This window comes from Cydia fagiglandana, chromosome 9 (assembly GCF_963556715.1).
Source record: "Cydia fagiglandana chromosome 9, ilCydFagi1.1, whole genome shotgun sequence".
NCBI lineage: Eukaryota > Metazoa > Arthropoda > Insecta > Lepidoptera > Tortricidae > Cydia > Cydia fagiglandana.
In genome coordinates, this window is record NC_085940.1 from 6650649 (window position 1) to 6667524 (window position 16876).

General features: G+C 35.6%; 1 protein-coding gene across 2 annotated transcripts in view; it reads right to left on the reverse strand.

The window, feature by feature from the left end:
- Positions 1 to 2368: 2368 nt before the first annotated feature.
- LOC134667177 (galactokinase-like) overlaps positions 2369 to 16876 on the reverse strand; it is a 62514-nt gene continuing 48006 nt past the window's right edge. For both annotated transcript variants that reach the window (XM_063524496.1, XM_063524495.1), the window contains exons 7-9: positions 14838 to 14953; positions 12132 to 12290; positions 2369 to 2497 (exon numbers count right to left, since the gene is read on the reverse strand). In XM_063524496.1, the coding sequence (XP_063380566.1) occupies positions 2384 to 2497; positions 12132 to 12290; positions 14838 to 14953 (389 nt within the window). In that variant the 3' untranslated portion in view covers positions 2369 to 2383. The remainder of the gene's footprint in view (positions 2498 to 12131; positions 12291 to 14837; positions 14954 to 16876) is intronic.

Genomic DNA, 16876 nt, shown 5'->3' on the forward strand with positions numbered 1-16876 from the left:
AGCCTCAAAGACAAAACGACATCATCAATAATTCAATTTTTTTAAGATTGGGATCGTCCGTATTTATTTTGATCGTTATTTTCGTGAACAACGAAAATATTTGGTCGTTATTTTCGAGAGAAACGAAAATTCGTATACTTACTTACAACTGAATTAACTATCTTCAGACACATTGATTACAATGCTTAAATAAATTATTCAATAGGATTAAATTGTACGTTACAGATAGGATATACCGGGTGTGGCTGTAACATGAGCAAATAATTAAAACATAGATTGTACTCCTCAAACGGTGACACTATTGTTCTACAACTTTTAAAAATTATGAAGTATTTGACTCTCTATTTTTCATACAAATTAAATATTATCTTCAACGGACGCCATCGCCACGCCATATCATTGTGATTGACGTTGCTTGTCACGCCTTAAACATAACAAAATTAGCAATACATTGCGTCTCAGAATAAACTTTAAAGGGTATTAAAAATCAAACCACATGTTATTTTTAAGTTGCTGAACAAATGTTCTTCAATATGAGGAATACAGCCTACAGTTTTACTCATATTACAGGCCACACCCGGTATAAAATAAATGGATTGACAAGACAATAACGTACAGATGTAGTGCCTAATTATTTTCCATCGTATTTTCACGGAAACGTGCGAACGTGTCTTGCTATTTCAATCAGTCACGGTACAAAAAGTACTGAGGTTGACTGAAGTTGCATGACAAATACGAAGGTTTCCGAGAAAATACGATGGAAAATAATTATGAACTACATCTGTAGCTAGTTGGAGATGAAAAATTGGTATATTCATTTCGATTTATATTATTACAAACACGGGTTAAAATAAAATAGACACGTAGGTAAACTACAACAACTTTAATTTTTTACTCGTATTTTTTACAGTATTAAGAGTACAAATGTATAATAAATTACGAGTACATCAGTAAAATATAAAATACGAGACAGGAAGGTATTTAATAGAAATTAGTTTTATAAAATGTTGTTTTCTGTTTCGCTTAATCGCAAATCTGAACAATGTACCTAATTACCTAATTTGTTTCACACGGGGGAAAAGTTATTGTTTAAAACTCCTCGTGCCAATATTGAATACCTACTCGAGCAAGCGAAAGATTCCAAAACTGGAATCTAGAGGGTACTGACGGTTTTAACCCGTGGAGCGCTGTAGCATCACACGTGTGATGCTAACTCAATTTGGGTCGTAGCAACTCAGTATCAGACGTGTGTTACTACAAATCAATATGGGTCAAATTGCTTCACATCAATTTGTTGTTTGGTGGGCGTTCGACGGGTTAAAACAAGATCGAGGGTTAAACCACTAAGCGCCACTTGCACCATACTACTAACCCGGGGTTAACCGGTTAAACCTGAACTTACCATGGTTAGCAGTACAATTTTACGTTGGGTTAACAGTTTAACCGCTTAACCCCGGTTTAGTGGGATGGTGCAAGTGGACCTTAAAGACTTTGCTACCTAGTGAATCGTAAAATTTTTCACCGCATCGACAGGAGTAAAATACTATAAATCATTAAAAATCAAATACATTGAAATGAAATATTTATCAGTCAATTTCACCTGCCAAAATGAGGGAACACCTCGAAATTTGCATCAGTTTACTTTGTCTTTCTTGTGGATAAAAAGAAAATTTAACTTCGAACATTAAAGAATAATAACTGAATTTTATTGTAGATGCGCGAAATAATCTTTTTTACACAATTTATATGAGTAATCCTCCATACATCTGCAAAAACAAAACAAGGAGAAAAACCTCTTTGAGCAATTCTTCGTAATGAAACTAATGAAACATATTCTCAACGCATGATTAATGTTTTCGCTTAGTAACTAATACATAAGTTAGCGAAGTATTGAAGGATTTATCGTAGATCGTAGTAGGTACGAATATATTAAGTAGGTATAAATTCTTATTATTTACAAAATATGTTTGGTCCCTTTCTTAGAAGTACAAATAAGTATTATAATAATAGAAAAAACAATAACAAACCATCAACCTGTGTTAAAAAACACAGATTGATTAGACATAAGTATTGAATATACTCCACGGTAGCTTCTAGGCTATAAATTTTTTCACCATCATGGCAACTAGTCAAAACATCTTGGACACGGCGCGTATAGAATGTCGGTTCCTCTCTCTGCGGACCTAACCATCGGCAGCATGAAACTTGCCCAGCTGCTGAGTGCTGACACTCTAGGTTAGGTGTTTTATAATGTGTTTATACTGTATAGGTATGTACTTATAGATTTTGTATTGTTTTCGTACCTATAATATTTTAGATAAAAACTATGCTTAGTTACATAATTGTTCACGTTGTAGTTGACATCCAAGTTGTTTTATTAATGTTAAATGTTCAGTTTCCTCGCGCCATCGCTAGGCACAGCCACTAAGAATGTTGGCTTTCCTTTGTATTCACTCAGAATACGATTTTTGAGTTGTTCTACCGCGGCCTTTTTTACCTGAAAGTAATAAAAAGTAATATTATTAAGAGCTTGATAAAATTACGCGCAACGATATTACAGACCTTTTACAATACGAGGACACTCGATCGTTCGTACCTACATCATTATTAACACACTACCGAGAAAGCCTTGAAGAACTCACAATGAAATCCCGAATATATAATAATTTTAAGACTTAACATGAAATTCAGGTGAAATCTTATACCTATATTGAAATCACTTGAATTGTTATCAGAGTTAAAGACTTAGTTGTACGAGGTGTGATTACTTTAGAACGATTAGGGGAGTTGAAACTATAGGTTTTACTTGTTAGTCTTGGCAATATGAATTACATGATTTTTTTACATCGCCGCACAATATTAAGGCAAATTTTATTTTTCGGTTAAAGAAATGTCACTTTTAACACTGACAGATCGGTATAGTACGAGTACGGCTGTTACAAATAGTCGAATATTTTTTCCTCAAACTTTATCAAATTTGGCATATGGATGCTGTAGATACCTTTACCTATCAGTACCTATTATATTGTTTATATTGTTTTATACTCGTACACTAGCAGCTGAAAGCTGATGAGTGTATATCACTGCACTTGTTAATGTTCATTTTTATTGTTTAATGTTTTTTTGATCTATTAAATGAAAATATGCCTATGTTAACACTAAAATGGTTCAAGAACATGATTGTGTACCAACACCATAACTTCACAATTTCTATGATAAGATAATAGGATGATTTTAATTTTAAATTTTAATTTTAATTTTTTTTTGTTGTTTTAAGTTTTTTTTATTGTTCCCTATTCTGTACAATAAAAGCGCAATTTTAACATAATGTCTTATAATATTGTATTGCGATACGAAGACGTATGGTATTTTCGTAACTTGGCGGAATATTTCATAACGTTTATTGGGACAAATTGGGATTTCTTCTTGAATAATTTGATAGCTTTGAAGAATTATCCCTCCTGAAGGGGAAATTCTTCAAAGCTACCAAATTATATTAATTCTAACGGAAAGCAAAATTAGCCCACTATTTTTTTATGTAGCGGTTGAGTCTGTTGTGTTGTTATATGGTAATCATATGTGTAATGAAATGTGAGGTCGAGGATGTTAGGTGGAGGGTCATTTTCTTTTTATAATTATATTTTATTGAATTAAAATATTTTTAACTAAATAATAGTTATTTGTTTTACAAGGGGGCAAAGTTGTTGTTTAACCGCTCGTGCTAATATTGATACCGGAGCAAGCGAAAGATTCCAAAATTGAACCACGAGCGTAGCGAGTGGTTCGAAAAATGGAATCTTGAGCGTTGCGAGGGTTTCAAAGCACGAGGGTTAAACAAAATTTGCCCCCGAGTGAAACACAAAATTTTTCACCACACCAACCCTAAGCAAATATTAAATGTAAAATATCAAACAAAATCAAATCCAAATTAATGTTATTAAATATTTATCATCCAAAATCATCATTTAAAAGTCATTTCTATCAGAAAACATAAGAAAACAACTCAAAATTAGCATTTGATTACTTTGCCTCACATGTGAATAAAATGCAACTTTGCTATCAGTTTTTGAAGTGCAAAGTAAGCCTTTCCGAGCTGTTGTGGTGAAAATGAACTTACATGATTTTAATTCCAATAAATTGTAGGAACGGAACGCACGTTTTACTTTATTATTAATTAAAATTAAGTAAAACTTGTACAAGTAACTTCGATAAATCTCACCTCCGTACATAAAACAGTGTCTAGACATTTTCCCTTTCAATGACAAAAAGGTGAAATATAATAATAACGTTTAAAAGCTAACAATATCACAGAATAAGTAATAGTATTATCATACAGAACGGACACGCACCGCCCCGCCCCGACTCGGATTACCTCGCCCCGCGACTGAGTTCTGACGGACTCCTGACATACTCTCAGTTCGGCTAGCAACGCCGCGGCGCGATGACGCAACGTTCAAAATGCCGATGTATTTTGCGATGTATGGTTGTTTTTCAAATTCACGAAATAAAGAACATTATTTTTATTATACATATATTAAAAAGTAGCGTTTTGTAAATATTTAGTCCACGCTAATTGTGTATCGACAATTCGACATGACATTTTTGGTAATTTATTGCCGCACCATACTTTACGTAATATTTTACGGCCTTTACGGTGTACGGGTGAGTTCGCATATACGTTCAAATAATATTAGCTGTGACCTGTGAATAGAACAGTTTATTATATTATAGCAAGGATCTAGGAGAAAATACCATCGTGTAAATCATGTTTGTTTCTTTAATTTTAGGAATAAAAATGTTTGATATTTACGTTACGAGTACAACGATAACGCTCCGTGAACTCAAAAACATGTAAATAGTAGCCCTAAGCGACTTACTCACACAATGACGCGTGTACAGACGTGCCGTTCACACATATACACGCAAACGAGTTTTGATGTATGGCGTGTCCGCCCTGTGACAATATTCAGACACAAGATAATTTGTTTTAATGAAGGTAAATACTTCCTACGTAGTGTTTGGGTTTATGAAGACTAAATGAATATTTTTTATAGTTTAATTTGGTACCTTTGAATTTTTTTCCTAGAACTCTTTAAACAAATTAAGTACAACCCAAGGTTTTAAATCAAAATTTAAGGTAGGTATTAAAATTCCGTTTTATATTATAGGTAATACCGATTTGAGGTATTTTTTTAAATCAAAAAATGTTTGAGGAAGTGAAATAAATTTGTGATTCTATAATCCATATGTTTACTTAAAAACAAGATAAGCTACTTAGAATTCCATATAAACATCAGAATAACATACAGTGTGGAAAGATAAGTCAGGCCCTAGAGGGAAACTACCTTAAATCCTTTAGCTGGTTCATTTTACTTAAGGGAGACATTCCTTTATTTTTAAAAAGAAACAAAACTGCATTCAAAGATTTTCTAAAACTCGCTTGCCTTGCCCGGGACTCGACTCGACTAAAAATTCCAAGAAATAAAAAATCGCTATTTTATTCTACTAGTCGATACAGTTAATGTTAATGATAACATTTCTCCAAGAAACATTAGGTCTTACACTCGCCTGTCGTACAAAATATCCATAAAATCTAATATTTAGTACTCAAGATTTTTTTAGACAAGCCAAATTGAAGAAAAAAGAAAAATTCTATGAATGCAGTTATGTTTCTTTTTAAAAATAAAGGAATGTCTCCTTTAAAAGTAAAATGAGCCAGCTTAAGGATTTAAGGTAGTTTCCCTCCAGGGCCCGACTTATCTTTCCACACTGTATACATGTCATTCAAGAGTCGTAACCGTTGAAGAGCTCTTAAAAAATACATGAAGCAAGTTATGCGTCTCCAAATGTCTGTTTAAGCTTTCATAAGGCCTTTAAGGGTGACTCACGCTAGACCGGGCCGTGCCCGGGCCGAGGCGACCGTATCATTTTCTATGACGGCCGGTCAGTGATCACGTGGTGCTTTTCATAGATAACGAAGCGCCGGAAGCTCCGGCCCGGTCCCGCCCGGTCTAGCGTAAATCATCCTTTATCGTGTTGCTATGCTATATTTTGTGAAAATTGTCGTAAATGGGTCAGGTTGTTGTTATTTATGAGTTTATTCGGGATCAATTTAAGCTCGTTATAACGTTATTCCTTTTATAGGTAATTCTAAAAAGGATTTATTTGTAAGAGGAGATCACACTGAAGCGTGACTGTGAAATAGGCAGATGTTTGTGTAATATGTCCCCTAATATTTATTTATTATTATTTGTATCTCCGTTACAAACTCTCTAGTACAGTCATTATAGATTTTGACCCGTGAATAATTAGTTCTTGGATTTTTTTTTCGTAGGTCCCTCGGGGGGGTCACTGGGAGTGTAAATTCAAAAAGTAGGCTTAATCAGGCTCCTGCGTATATTCAAAAAATGGTTTTTTTTCCAAAAAAAACGGTTTTTCTTCAATAACTCGGCCATTTTTGATTTTAAAGTAAAACCGTGAGGACAAAAACTGTAGGAAATTTGATTCTCTACAAGTTAGTCCAGTCATTACATCAAAAAAACCGACCCTTCCCGTGAATAATCAGTTCTTGGATTTTTTTTTGTACGTCCCTCGGGGGAATCACTGGGAGTGTAAATTCAAAGAGTAGACTGAATCAGGGTCCTGTGTATATTCCAAAAACGGTTTTTCTTGAATAACTCGGTCATTTTTGATTTTACAGTAAAACAGCGAGGACAAAAATTTTAGAAAATTTGATTCTCTACAAGTTGGGTCCTCACAATTTTTCTTCTAGGATCGATAGTTTGGAAATAAAATTTGAAAAAAGCGACAAATTCAAAATATTTTCAACATCCCGTTTATTTTCAACTTTACGACATAAATGAAGAGGACTAAACTTGTAGAGAATCAAATTCTGAACAATTTTGGTTCCCACCTTCTTTCCCCCAAAATCGATATTTTAGAAATTAAACCTGAAAAACGCGACAAATTCAAAATATTATCATTATCTCCTATGTTCCACGCTTTACGGCATAAATGAAGGGAAACAAAGTTGTAGAGAATCAAATTCTGAACAATTTTTGTCCTCACGGTTTTACTGTAAAATCAAAAATGACCGAGTTATTCAAGAAAAACCGTTTTTCGAATATACACAGGACCCTGATTCAGTCTACTTTTTGAATTTACACTCCCAGTGATTCCCCCGAGGGACATACGAAAAAAACATCCAAGAACTGATTATTCATGGGAAAGGTCGGTTTTTTGGATATAATGACTGGACTAACTTGTAGAGAATCAAATTTCCTACAGTTTTTGTCCTAACGGTTTTACTGTAAAATCAAAAATGGCCGAGTTATTGAAGAAAAACCGTTTCTTTGGAAAAAAAACCATTTTTCGAATATACGCAGGAGCCTGATTAAGCCTACTTTTTGAATTTACACTCCCAGTGACCCCCCCGAGGGACCTACGAAAAAAAAATCCAAGAACTAATTAATCACGGGTAGGGTCGGTTTTTTGGATATAATGACTGTACTCGGGGTTTTAAGCCCGGTCATTTATAAGGCGTGCGTGGGGATATAGATCCCACACGTAGAGGCCGTTCGGAGACCTTTGATGTCATGTAGAACGCCTGCTGGAACCCATTCAAGGGTACATAAATAGATACCCGTAAACCGATTTCAGCAGGCATTGGGAGCTATTATAGAAAAATGGAAAGAGTCCTGGTTTGAGTTATTGCTTTTCTTTCACTTACCAACTTTATATGTGCTACCTGTGTACATATTATAAACCTATAATTATATTTGTACCTAAGTTAACACAATGGCATTCCCATCCCAGCAAACATTTTAAGTATTTTTTCCTAGGCTCGAAGAAGATTTTACCAATTTAAGTAAAAATTACGTCCTAAGTCACCAATTATTTTACGTATTGTACACTTTTACTTCCAAGTCAAAATATAGGGACAATAAAACGTAAATTTCACTTCATAAATACACCATGAAGTCAGGGACTTAGGGGTTGAAAATAAGGCGAAATATTAGGTAAAATTAACCTTAAACCCTGACCAATTGGTCAAATCTACTAATAAGGTATTTTAGGTGTATTTGCGACGTAATTATTACTTATACGGGGACTATGAAGTCACGGACTTAATGGTTGAAAATAAGTCGAATTACTAGGTAAAATTAACTTCGTACCCTGACCAATAGGTCAAATTTACTAATAAGGCCTTTTAGGTGTATATGCGACGTAATTATTTCTTATACGGAGACCATAAAGTCAGGGACTTAATGCTTGAAAATCAGTCGAAATATTAGGTAAAATTAACTTCGAATCCTGACCAATAGGTCAAATGTACTAATAAGGCATTTTAGGTGTATATGCGACGTAATTATTTCTTATACGGGGACCATAGAGACAGGGACTTAATGGTTGAAAATAAGTCGAAATATTAGGTAAAATTAACTGCAAAGTCTGACCAATAGGTCAAATGTACTATTAAAATATTTTAGGTGTATTTGCGACGTAATTATTTCTTAAACGTAATTATTCCTTTAGGTCGTCGATTTTATGTCGATTTAGCTACAAATTTTAGGTAAATGTTACTTCAAATAGATACCAAATTGCGACCATATAGTTAAAATCACTTGTAAAGTACTATCAATACCATAAGGTTGTGCCGCCATTTTCTTTCATTATAACGAGATGCTAAATATGAAATTACATAATTTAACTTGTTATATCTTGAATGGTGCATCTGGGTTGGAAGGTCAGATGGCAGTCGCTTTCGTAAAAACTAGTGGCTGCGTCAAATCATGGGATTAGTTGTCAAGCGGACCCCAGGCTCTCATGAGCCGTGGCGAAATGCCGGGATAACGCGAGGAAGAAGAAGAAGATATGCATTTTGATTTTATAAAATGTTGAAAACTTAAATATTTCAAAAGCCCATCGATAGTTTTGTATGTAAACCTAAAATACTGCACGAAAAAATTTTCTGTGCACTAGATTTCATCGTTCTTCATCTGCGTAATCGGCCTAAATTATTTTACATGACTTAGTGTCCGCCATTATCATTGCACAACTTAAAGTTGTTTTCTTGTTAGACATTTTTGTTTCTGAGTGAAAAGAATATATATATAAGCGTAATGTTTGTGTCTCTTTTTCTCCTCATCGCGTCTCATCTAAATATTGCATCGCAGAGTAATTATATGGATAAAAATATGTCACAATCACGTCTAAAGGTGGTAAATATTACCAAATTAGTACATTTCAACTACGCGGCAGGTCGTGGTGACGTCGAATCCACGTCGGAAACATGACCTAGTGTTGACCTAATGGTTGTAATCACTAATTTACCGTCAATAAATACGTCGCCGGCACGTGCGTTTTTTCCCCATTTATGTCGACTCGACGTGCCGACGACGTCGATTCGACGTGCCTCATTTTGGTCCCCTAAATTGATTGACCTAGAATAGGTGCCTTTTTCGGAATATTGACCAAAAATGTTTGCTGGGATGGTCCCGTTTTTACCCTTTGGGTAACTACGGAACCCTAAAAATGAATAAGAAACCCCAATCTGTGCGAACCATTACATTTTCCCAATCGAAGCATTCGATTTCAAACCAACTAGGTCAGGTTAATGCCCTCATGTTACTAAACAGATTATGTAGCAAACTTCAAACGACATATTTATGTCACCGATAAGTCCTCTTTGACTGCGGATTTCTTACCCAGCGAAAATGTGTTTTCTCTAATAATAATTTACGCATAAGTGCCATGAATTTTGTGACGCGTCATTTTGGAGCATGGACGGGGAATGAGGAAACGAAAACAGCTAAAATAATATATAATTTTATGAGTATTTCACGTGAGTTCAAAGATTTATGCGAACGCCTATCAACGATTTAATTTGACATTTTGCGTGATGCGTATGTGCTGTTCGAGCTTCAGATTAAGAGGAAAGTAGAGCACTGAGTTAGCAATCATTATGTATTTAAACAAAACGTGGCTAACTCACTAGGTACCTTCGTTTGTTCTTAAAAAAGATGAATGGGACCGACAGCTGCCTCTCGTTCCGATTTTAATTCATTAAATCTGCCCCAAAAAGAGATTTCCGCTTTCAAAATAGCTTTTGAAAATGTCTTTCCATGCCTTTTTTTGTTACTGTTACTAGCTACCTGTTAAAACGTAGAAAAATGTGTTTGTATTTACAGGTTACTAAATATAAAACAAATTTGAGACAGAGACAATAGGCACTTTAAAACTCAAATATTAGATTTTAAGATTATTACTTAATGGAACCTTTAAGAGGAATGGCCGTGACATAATGTTTAAGCGTTTTTGAATAAAATGACGTTTTCTTTACCGCTTTCATTGTTTTTTAGATACTTTGTAACTAATAAATCTAAAAACAATGGAATAGGTTAGGTAACTAAACTGGGTCAAGCAAATCTTGTCAGTAGCAAACGGCGGCAAATTTGAAAAATCGCGGGTTAGCAACACTGTGTTCGAAGAATTCGAAAATCGCGTGTCATCTGTGTTTTATCTGTGGAATGTGGATCGCGAATGACAGCCATCATCTTTGTTTACATTCTGAATCGATTCTATTTCAAGAGATATTTCTGCTGTGTCACCATTAAATACCAATATATTAAATAAAATTGTGCTTAATCAAAGCTAAGGTGCCTACAATGCCTACAGTTCCAACTGATAAATCTAATAAAATATTAAAATCCAATAGGACATCTATCTGCTGTAAGCAATGATTTTATTCATTACATTCTTGTTTAACGGCATATTCCACTTCTAATTTTATTTTGAGATCTTCAAATTCATCACACACCGCTTTTAAATTGTCCGTCCATACCATTTAATAACAATTTCAAACATTTTCAATTGAGAATCCACGAGTGACAATTTGAATTGACGTACGTAACAGGGCGCGCTCAGCGGAAAAAAAAGTTTTGGTTCGATGTACATTGTACATTGCTGCATTTCTTAGCGCAATACTACTCTTTGAGTGTTGCCCTACTTTAGTTTGCTTTACATTGCTACTGCCAAGATTTGCTTGACGCACTATATTTAATATGTAGTATATTAAATAGTACCTAATCTATTCCCTAATAAGTCTCCGACTCCGAGTAATAAGTAGGGAATGCAAATCGGTTATTTTCGGTTATTTTTTGTATGGAAATAATCGGTTATTAACCGAAACCGCGGTTATTTCCATACAAAAAATAACCGATTTGCATTCCGTAGTAATAAGTCTCCGAGTAGTAAGTACATTGCCTATCCCAGTTACCTACCTATACTAGGACTGATGACATCGTAACTGTCGTTTTTACTATGACATAAAGCTGATATGCTAGAACATTTAATAACTATTTGCTGGCATCGTACGCCGCCAACTATTCTTATCTTATTAACCAACTGATACACTAGAACTCGCTACGGACCGACCGCTTAAAATGAGTCCTCGCCTGCGCGGTACGGGGGCGACAGGCGTACACCCGCCCGCACCTTCCCCGCCGCCCTTAGTCGTCCTACCCCGTCGCCCCCGTACCACAGAATAACTAATAGTACTACCGTCCCGTACCGCGCAGGTGAGGACTCATTTAACCCTTAAATGCATAGTGTTGCCAAATGTCTACAAAGCATTAGACAGCTCACAGTTTTAAAATAGAAAGGCTTACGTTCTTGAACGCACCTTTATACCAAACGTCAGTTAATAGGGTGATGATTTAAGGGTAAAATTTACGCAATATTTCCAATTTATAAAAAATACATTCGTTTTAAGACGAAAAGACGGCAAGCTTGGAAAAATCCACAAGTTGATATTTTTTAGCATGTGATTTTGAACGGTTTTTTCGGGGTATGTAATTATTTTATATTTAAAAACTTTATCATAGGTATATCACAAATAGTGTACCTTTCTAATGGTAGTTAAAAATTTCATATATCTATTACTGAAAATTACATAAATATGATTTAGCCAATTTAACTTCTAACACTGATTTCGCTGTGAAAATCGAAGTTATATTTTTTTTACTATTTTTCCTAGAATCGGTAAAAAATTATGTGATACATATATTAATTTCGGGCAAAAAGAAAAAATCATGCATTTAAGGGTTAAGCGGTCGGTCTATAGAACTTACAAGGACAACCGCCGAGCCACCAAACCCGCCGCCCGTCATCCTGGCACCGTAGACGCCGTCAACCGTCTTGGCTATGGCAACCAGCTGATCGAGCTCCGGGCAAGACACCTCCATCAGCTTGCGTAACGTCTCGTGAGACTCGTAAAACAGCTCACCGACCTATAAAAGAAAGGAAAACTAAGATTGTAGAGATTTATTACTCGGGCGTTATTTATTTTACCCTACCTGCTTATTGATTCTCGAAGAATGCTCTACGCACTTTCTTTGTAACAAAGAATACTTGTAAATAAATAATTCGAGTATTTTTGCAGCAGGTATTTACAACAACCCAATAAACAGGTGGAGCATGTATATCATCATACAAGCGCGGACGGATCGAGACATGGAGACTGGTTCCTTCGACCGGTCAAACCAAGCGTCGCGATCAGCCAGCGATTTGAAACATCTGCCCTACAGTAATTAATTTACTAACTCGGCCTTTGGATATTTTTCAGTGAAATCTATTGCCCAGGTAATAAGGGTGACGACATGTAATGAGCTTCCATAAGCGAGTGAGTGGTTATTAGGTAGATATTGTCTCTGACTAAAACACCAATATCTCAGTTTGCAACGGAATTTCGCTTGGTGCCCATAGGACGAAATGATGCAGATAATTATAGGTACCTATTTATTGACCTAACTCTCAGCTGTGTTGGTTTTTGGACCAGGTTCCAAACAAAATTGCTCTAGGCAATTTAAATAGGCCATGTGCGTTTGGACTCCAATTTGTTAGAGTCAGACCAAAAAAAGTCTGCAGCGGATTTGATAGCCCACGCAGTGCAAGTGTCATTTATACGTCATAATTTCATAGAAGTTTGACGTTTAAAATAACACTTTCACTGCGTCAAATCCGCTGCAGACTATTCTTGGTCTGACTCTATTGTCATTCTTTGTCATTCAAATAAACCGTACCGATTTTTTAAGTGTAAACACCTAAGTTCATTGCTCCTTACTATAATTAGAAACATGCCATTATGCACATCTCATCGCGTTCGTGACGTCTTAGGAGTAGGTACCAATGCTTTTAATATTGCTAGGGACCAAGACGTACTTCTTTGCGTAGGTTGTATCATGACTTGTATGCGTCGTCGAACATGTCAGTACTTTCATAAAATAAATTAAGTTAAAAGTAAATAATGCGAACTTTACGATTTGGTGGTCAAATTTGGTGTTCTATAGGATGCATCACCATTGGTCAGAACTTATAGAACAGAAAATAAATGGTTGTAGAATTTATTTTTATCAATACCCGATTTGTAACAATATCCGATTTTCTAAATGTAGAATTATTACTTAAGGGGCCCGCAGATAACCAGTTTGCCGGACGATATCAGTCTGTCAGTGGTTCGGAGCTGTCAAATTTTGCTTTTAACTGACCGCCGATATCGTCCGGCGGACGGGTAATCACTGTAATCAGTGGGCCTCTTTAATGCTCAGTATGAGCGTGGGGGGATAAATGCATTGTCTACTCAGGCTCTGTCTAATTTTAATATTTTTAATATGTATAATTAAGATAAGTATGCAAAAACAGATTATATAAAGATCCTATTTAATTTAATTATTAGTTACAACCTACATTAGAAGCATAAACGTTTTCTTGGAACATTTTAATTACCTATGTATTATGGCCGCTAGCTAATATTTCATTAATTAAGTACTTAAGTCAAACCTTTAAAAATACTTCTAATTATTAACATGAAATTGTCAGAACGATGTTGGAACGCGTTTATTAAGTAATTTAATAGTTAAATACGTTTGTAAACTTGTTAGATAATATTAGTTCGTACACGTGTGATACATAATTTCCCATGTGCAGTGGGTTTGTAAAATACATTCGCATGTGCACAAAATAAGTTATGTGTTACAATTACAAACTTTGATGTGCCATTCACATGAGCAAAGCTCCAAGTAAACAATGAAAATGTGTTATAGTTTCGCAACAACATACGTACATCACATTTTGCCTAAAAACGGACCGTGTCTTTTTCACATTCTATCATACAAAAAGGTACACTAGTTACTCCATTTTGATTTCAGGGGCCTATAAATCCCGGTCTTTTGATAGGCTTGCGTGGGATATAAATCCAACACTTAGAGGCCCTTTGGAGATTTAAGGCCGAGCCACACCTGCTTGCGTGTGCGTCACGTGCGCGTGTGCGTGCGCTAAAATGTTGGAGCCGCACACGCACACGACACGCAAGCGGTGTGCCGTCTCTCATATGGATCTGTATACTTACAACGCCGCACGCGCACGTGCATGTCACGCACACGCAACCGGTGTGCACAGGCCTTTAATGTCATGTAGAAGGCCTGCTGGAACCCGTTCACAGGCGCAATAATAGACATCCATGAACCGGTTTCAGCTACTGAAGGCATTGGGGCTATTGTAGAAAACATGATCAGTACCTATACCGGTCTATGGATTGAATTTTGGGTTGACAATGAGACTGAGTTATTGCAAAGACGTCCAGACACCTGCCATAACAATATTTTTGGAATTAGACTAAGAAAAGTCTGCAACGATTTTAACAGCATACGCACACAGTGCAAGTGTAATTTTAAATGTCAAACTCTTATTCAATTATTACGTAGATATTAAATACGCTGCGTGTGCTATTTAAATCGTTGCAGACTTGTCTTGGTCTAACTCTATTATAAAGTCCTTACACGCTCCAAGTCTCCAACCCGCAAGGTCTTGGCGCACTCCTCGGTGCGGCGTATCTCTTCGACAACGTGCTGCGCCCGCTTTATCACATCTACGTCGCATTTCTTTCGTCTCAGATCTGAAAACAAGCAAATATTAGAAAACTTTCCTGATTAACTCTGATTTGTTAAGTCGGCTAAGTAGGTACCTCTTATAACCGAGCTATTAAATTAAATCGATAAACACCCGGTTCATCAAACTTAGTTAAGAATCTACGATGTAACACACAAACTCACCAACACCCACTAGCCCACCCAAATCAATATCTACAAATCTACATTGTACCTACATAAAGAAACTGCAAAAATAATACCCAATTGTTGCTTTTAGCTTCGCCTTGGTTGCATAAATATGTACATAATATAAAAGTCTGCAAGCAAACCGCCCATACCACTTCCGCGTACGCTTTCCCCGCTGAAAACTTAGCTGATTAGGTACAGTCGCCATCAGATATATCGGAGCGGCCAAGATGTTCACAATATCTGAACACGCACTTTAACGCCTCGACAATAAAATCGTGTTCAGATATTTGTGAGCGCCTTGACCGCTCCGATATATTTGATGGCGACTGTACCTACTACGAAATTGTGATATTTCACTTACTACCTACTTATACTTTCCGATTGCTTAGTTAAATTAATTCCAGATTTATAGTTTTTAATTCAATTTATATTAATTATTACATTGAAACCTCTATAGCAATTTATATTAGTTTATTTACAATTAAAATCTTGTTAACAGCAGATGTCTAGACCAAAATTTAAAAAAAATTGTACTTAAAATTATTAAAGTTTTAGTTAAGTTTAAAAAAAACAATCAGCGGAAAGCTTGCGCGTGAAAATGGCAATAAAGATGACTTTATAATTAAATTTCAATCAACACTTGCAACCCTGACCTTTACAATATTAAAAAGTAATTAGTTTTATGGACAATTCTGAATGATTGATTATAGCAAACAATTGGGTACAATAATATGTTTACGTTTCTCGTTTCATCGATATTTTGCGACAAACTTGAAAATTAAGTAATTAAAATTGACTTTGTCAACAACTCAGTTACACTGACGTGTCTCTACAGCTGTGATGTTGCGATAAAAAAGTCAGTACCGTAAAACGGGGTGAATAGGTTTCGCGGGGAGAGGTGGGTTATGAATGGGGAGAGAAGGTTTGAGAGAGGGCGGATGAGAAGGGATTTTAAGGCTACTGCTACGAAAATAATGTATTCCAATTTAAAATGGAGCTATAGTAATACGCATAATAAAAAAAAATCTATCCAGCAATTTTCCAAAATCACCTTTGTATGAAAACCCCTCTCACCCCAAATACGGAGCACTACGGGGTGAGGTCGGTTTTCCTCTTTATCGTCAAAGTTATGAAATGGAACTACCCAAAATAAAATAATAACTAAAATACAAACGTCAGGAACAATTATTATATAGGTACACCATTCAATTTTCATATGTAAAAACAAAATGTTATCGAGGTTTGAATTTCAGTTTTGACCCTACTCACCCCATATTACGGTATCGCAATATTATATTACTCTTTTAACATTTTGAAATCTAATCTACAGTTAGTAGTTCCCCAGGGGACCGCGGGCTCCCATGAGCCGTGGCAAAAGCCGGGACAACGCTAGGAAGAAACATCAAGACGTTTCTTGAAATCGAAGCTTATTAAAAGTAAGTGAACGATGAAACTGGAAATCACATTAAAAGTTTTCAACCTGCTTGTAATCAAAGGTAGAAAAAAATGTTAGCAGAATATTATAAGACGCTGAAGACTTGCAAAGAAACGGTGAAAGTTACTTACCTATACTAATACGAATCTGTAACTAATTATCGTTAATAATACCTTAGAAATTGCCTTAGAAATATTAAATGTAGGTACCACATTTATACTTGGTATTTTCCTTTAAAATTGTTTGTTGTATTAAGAACCATTTTACCATCTTTTTTGCAGTTTACAACCCACAAAACCACAATTCGAAACACACTGCGCATTCG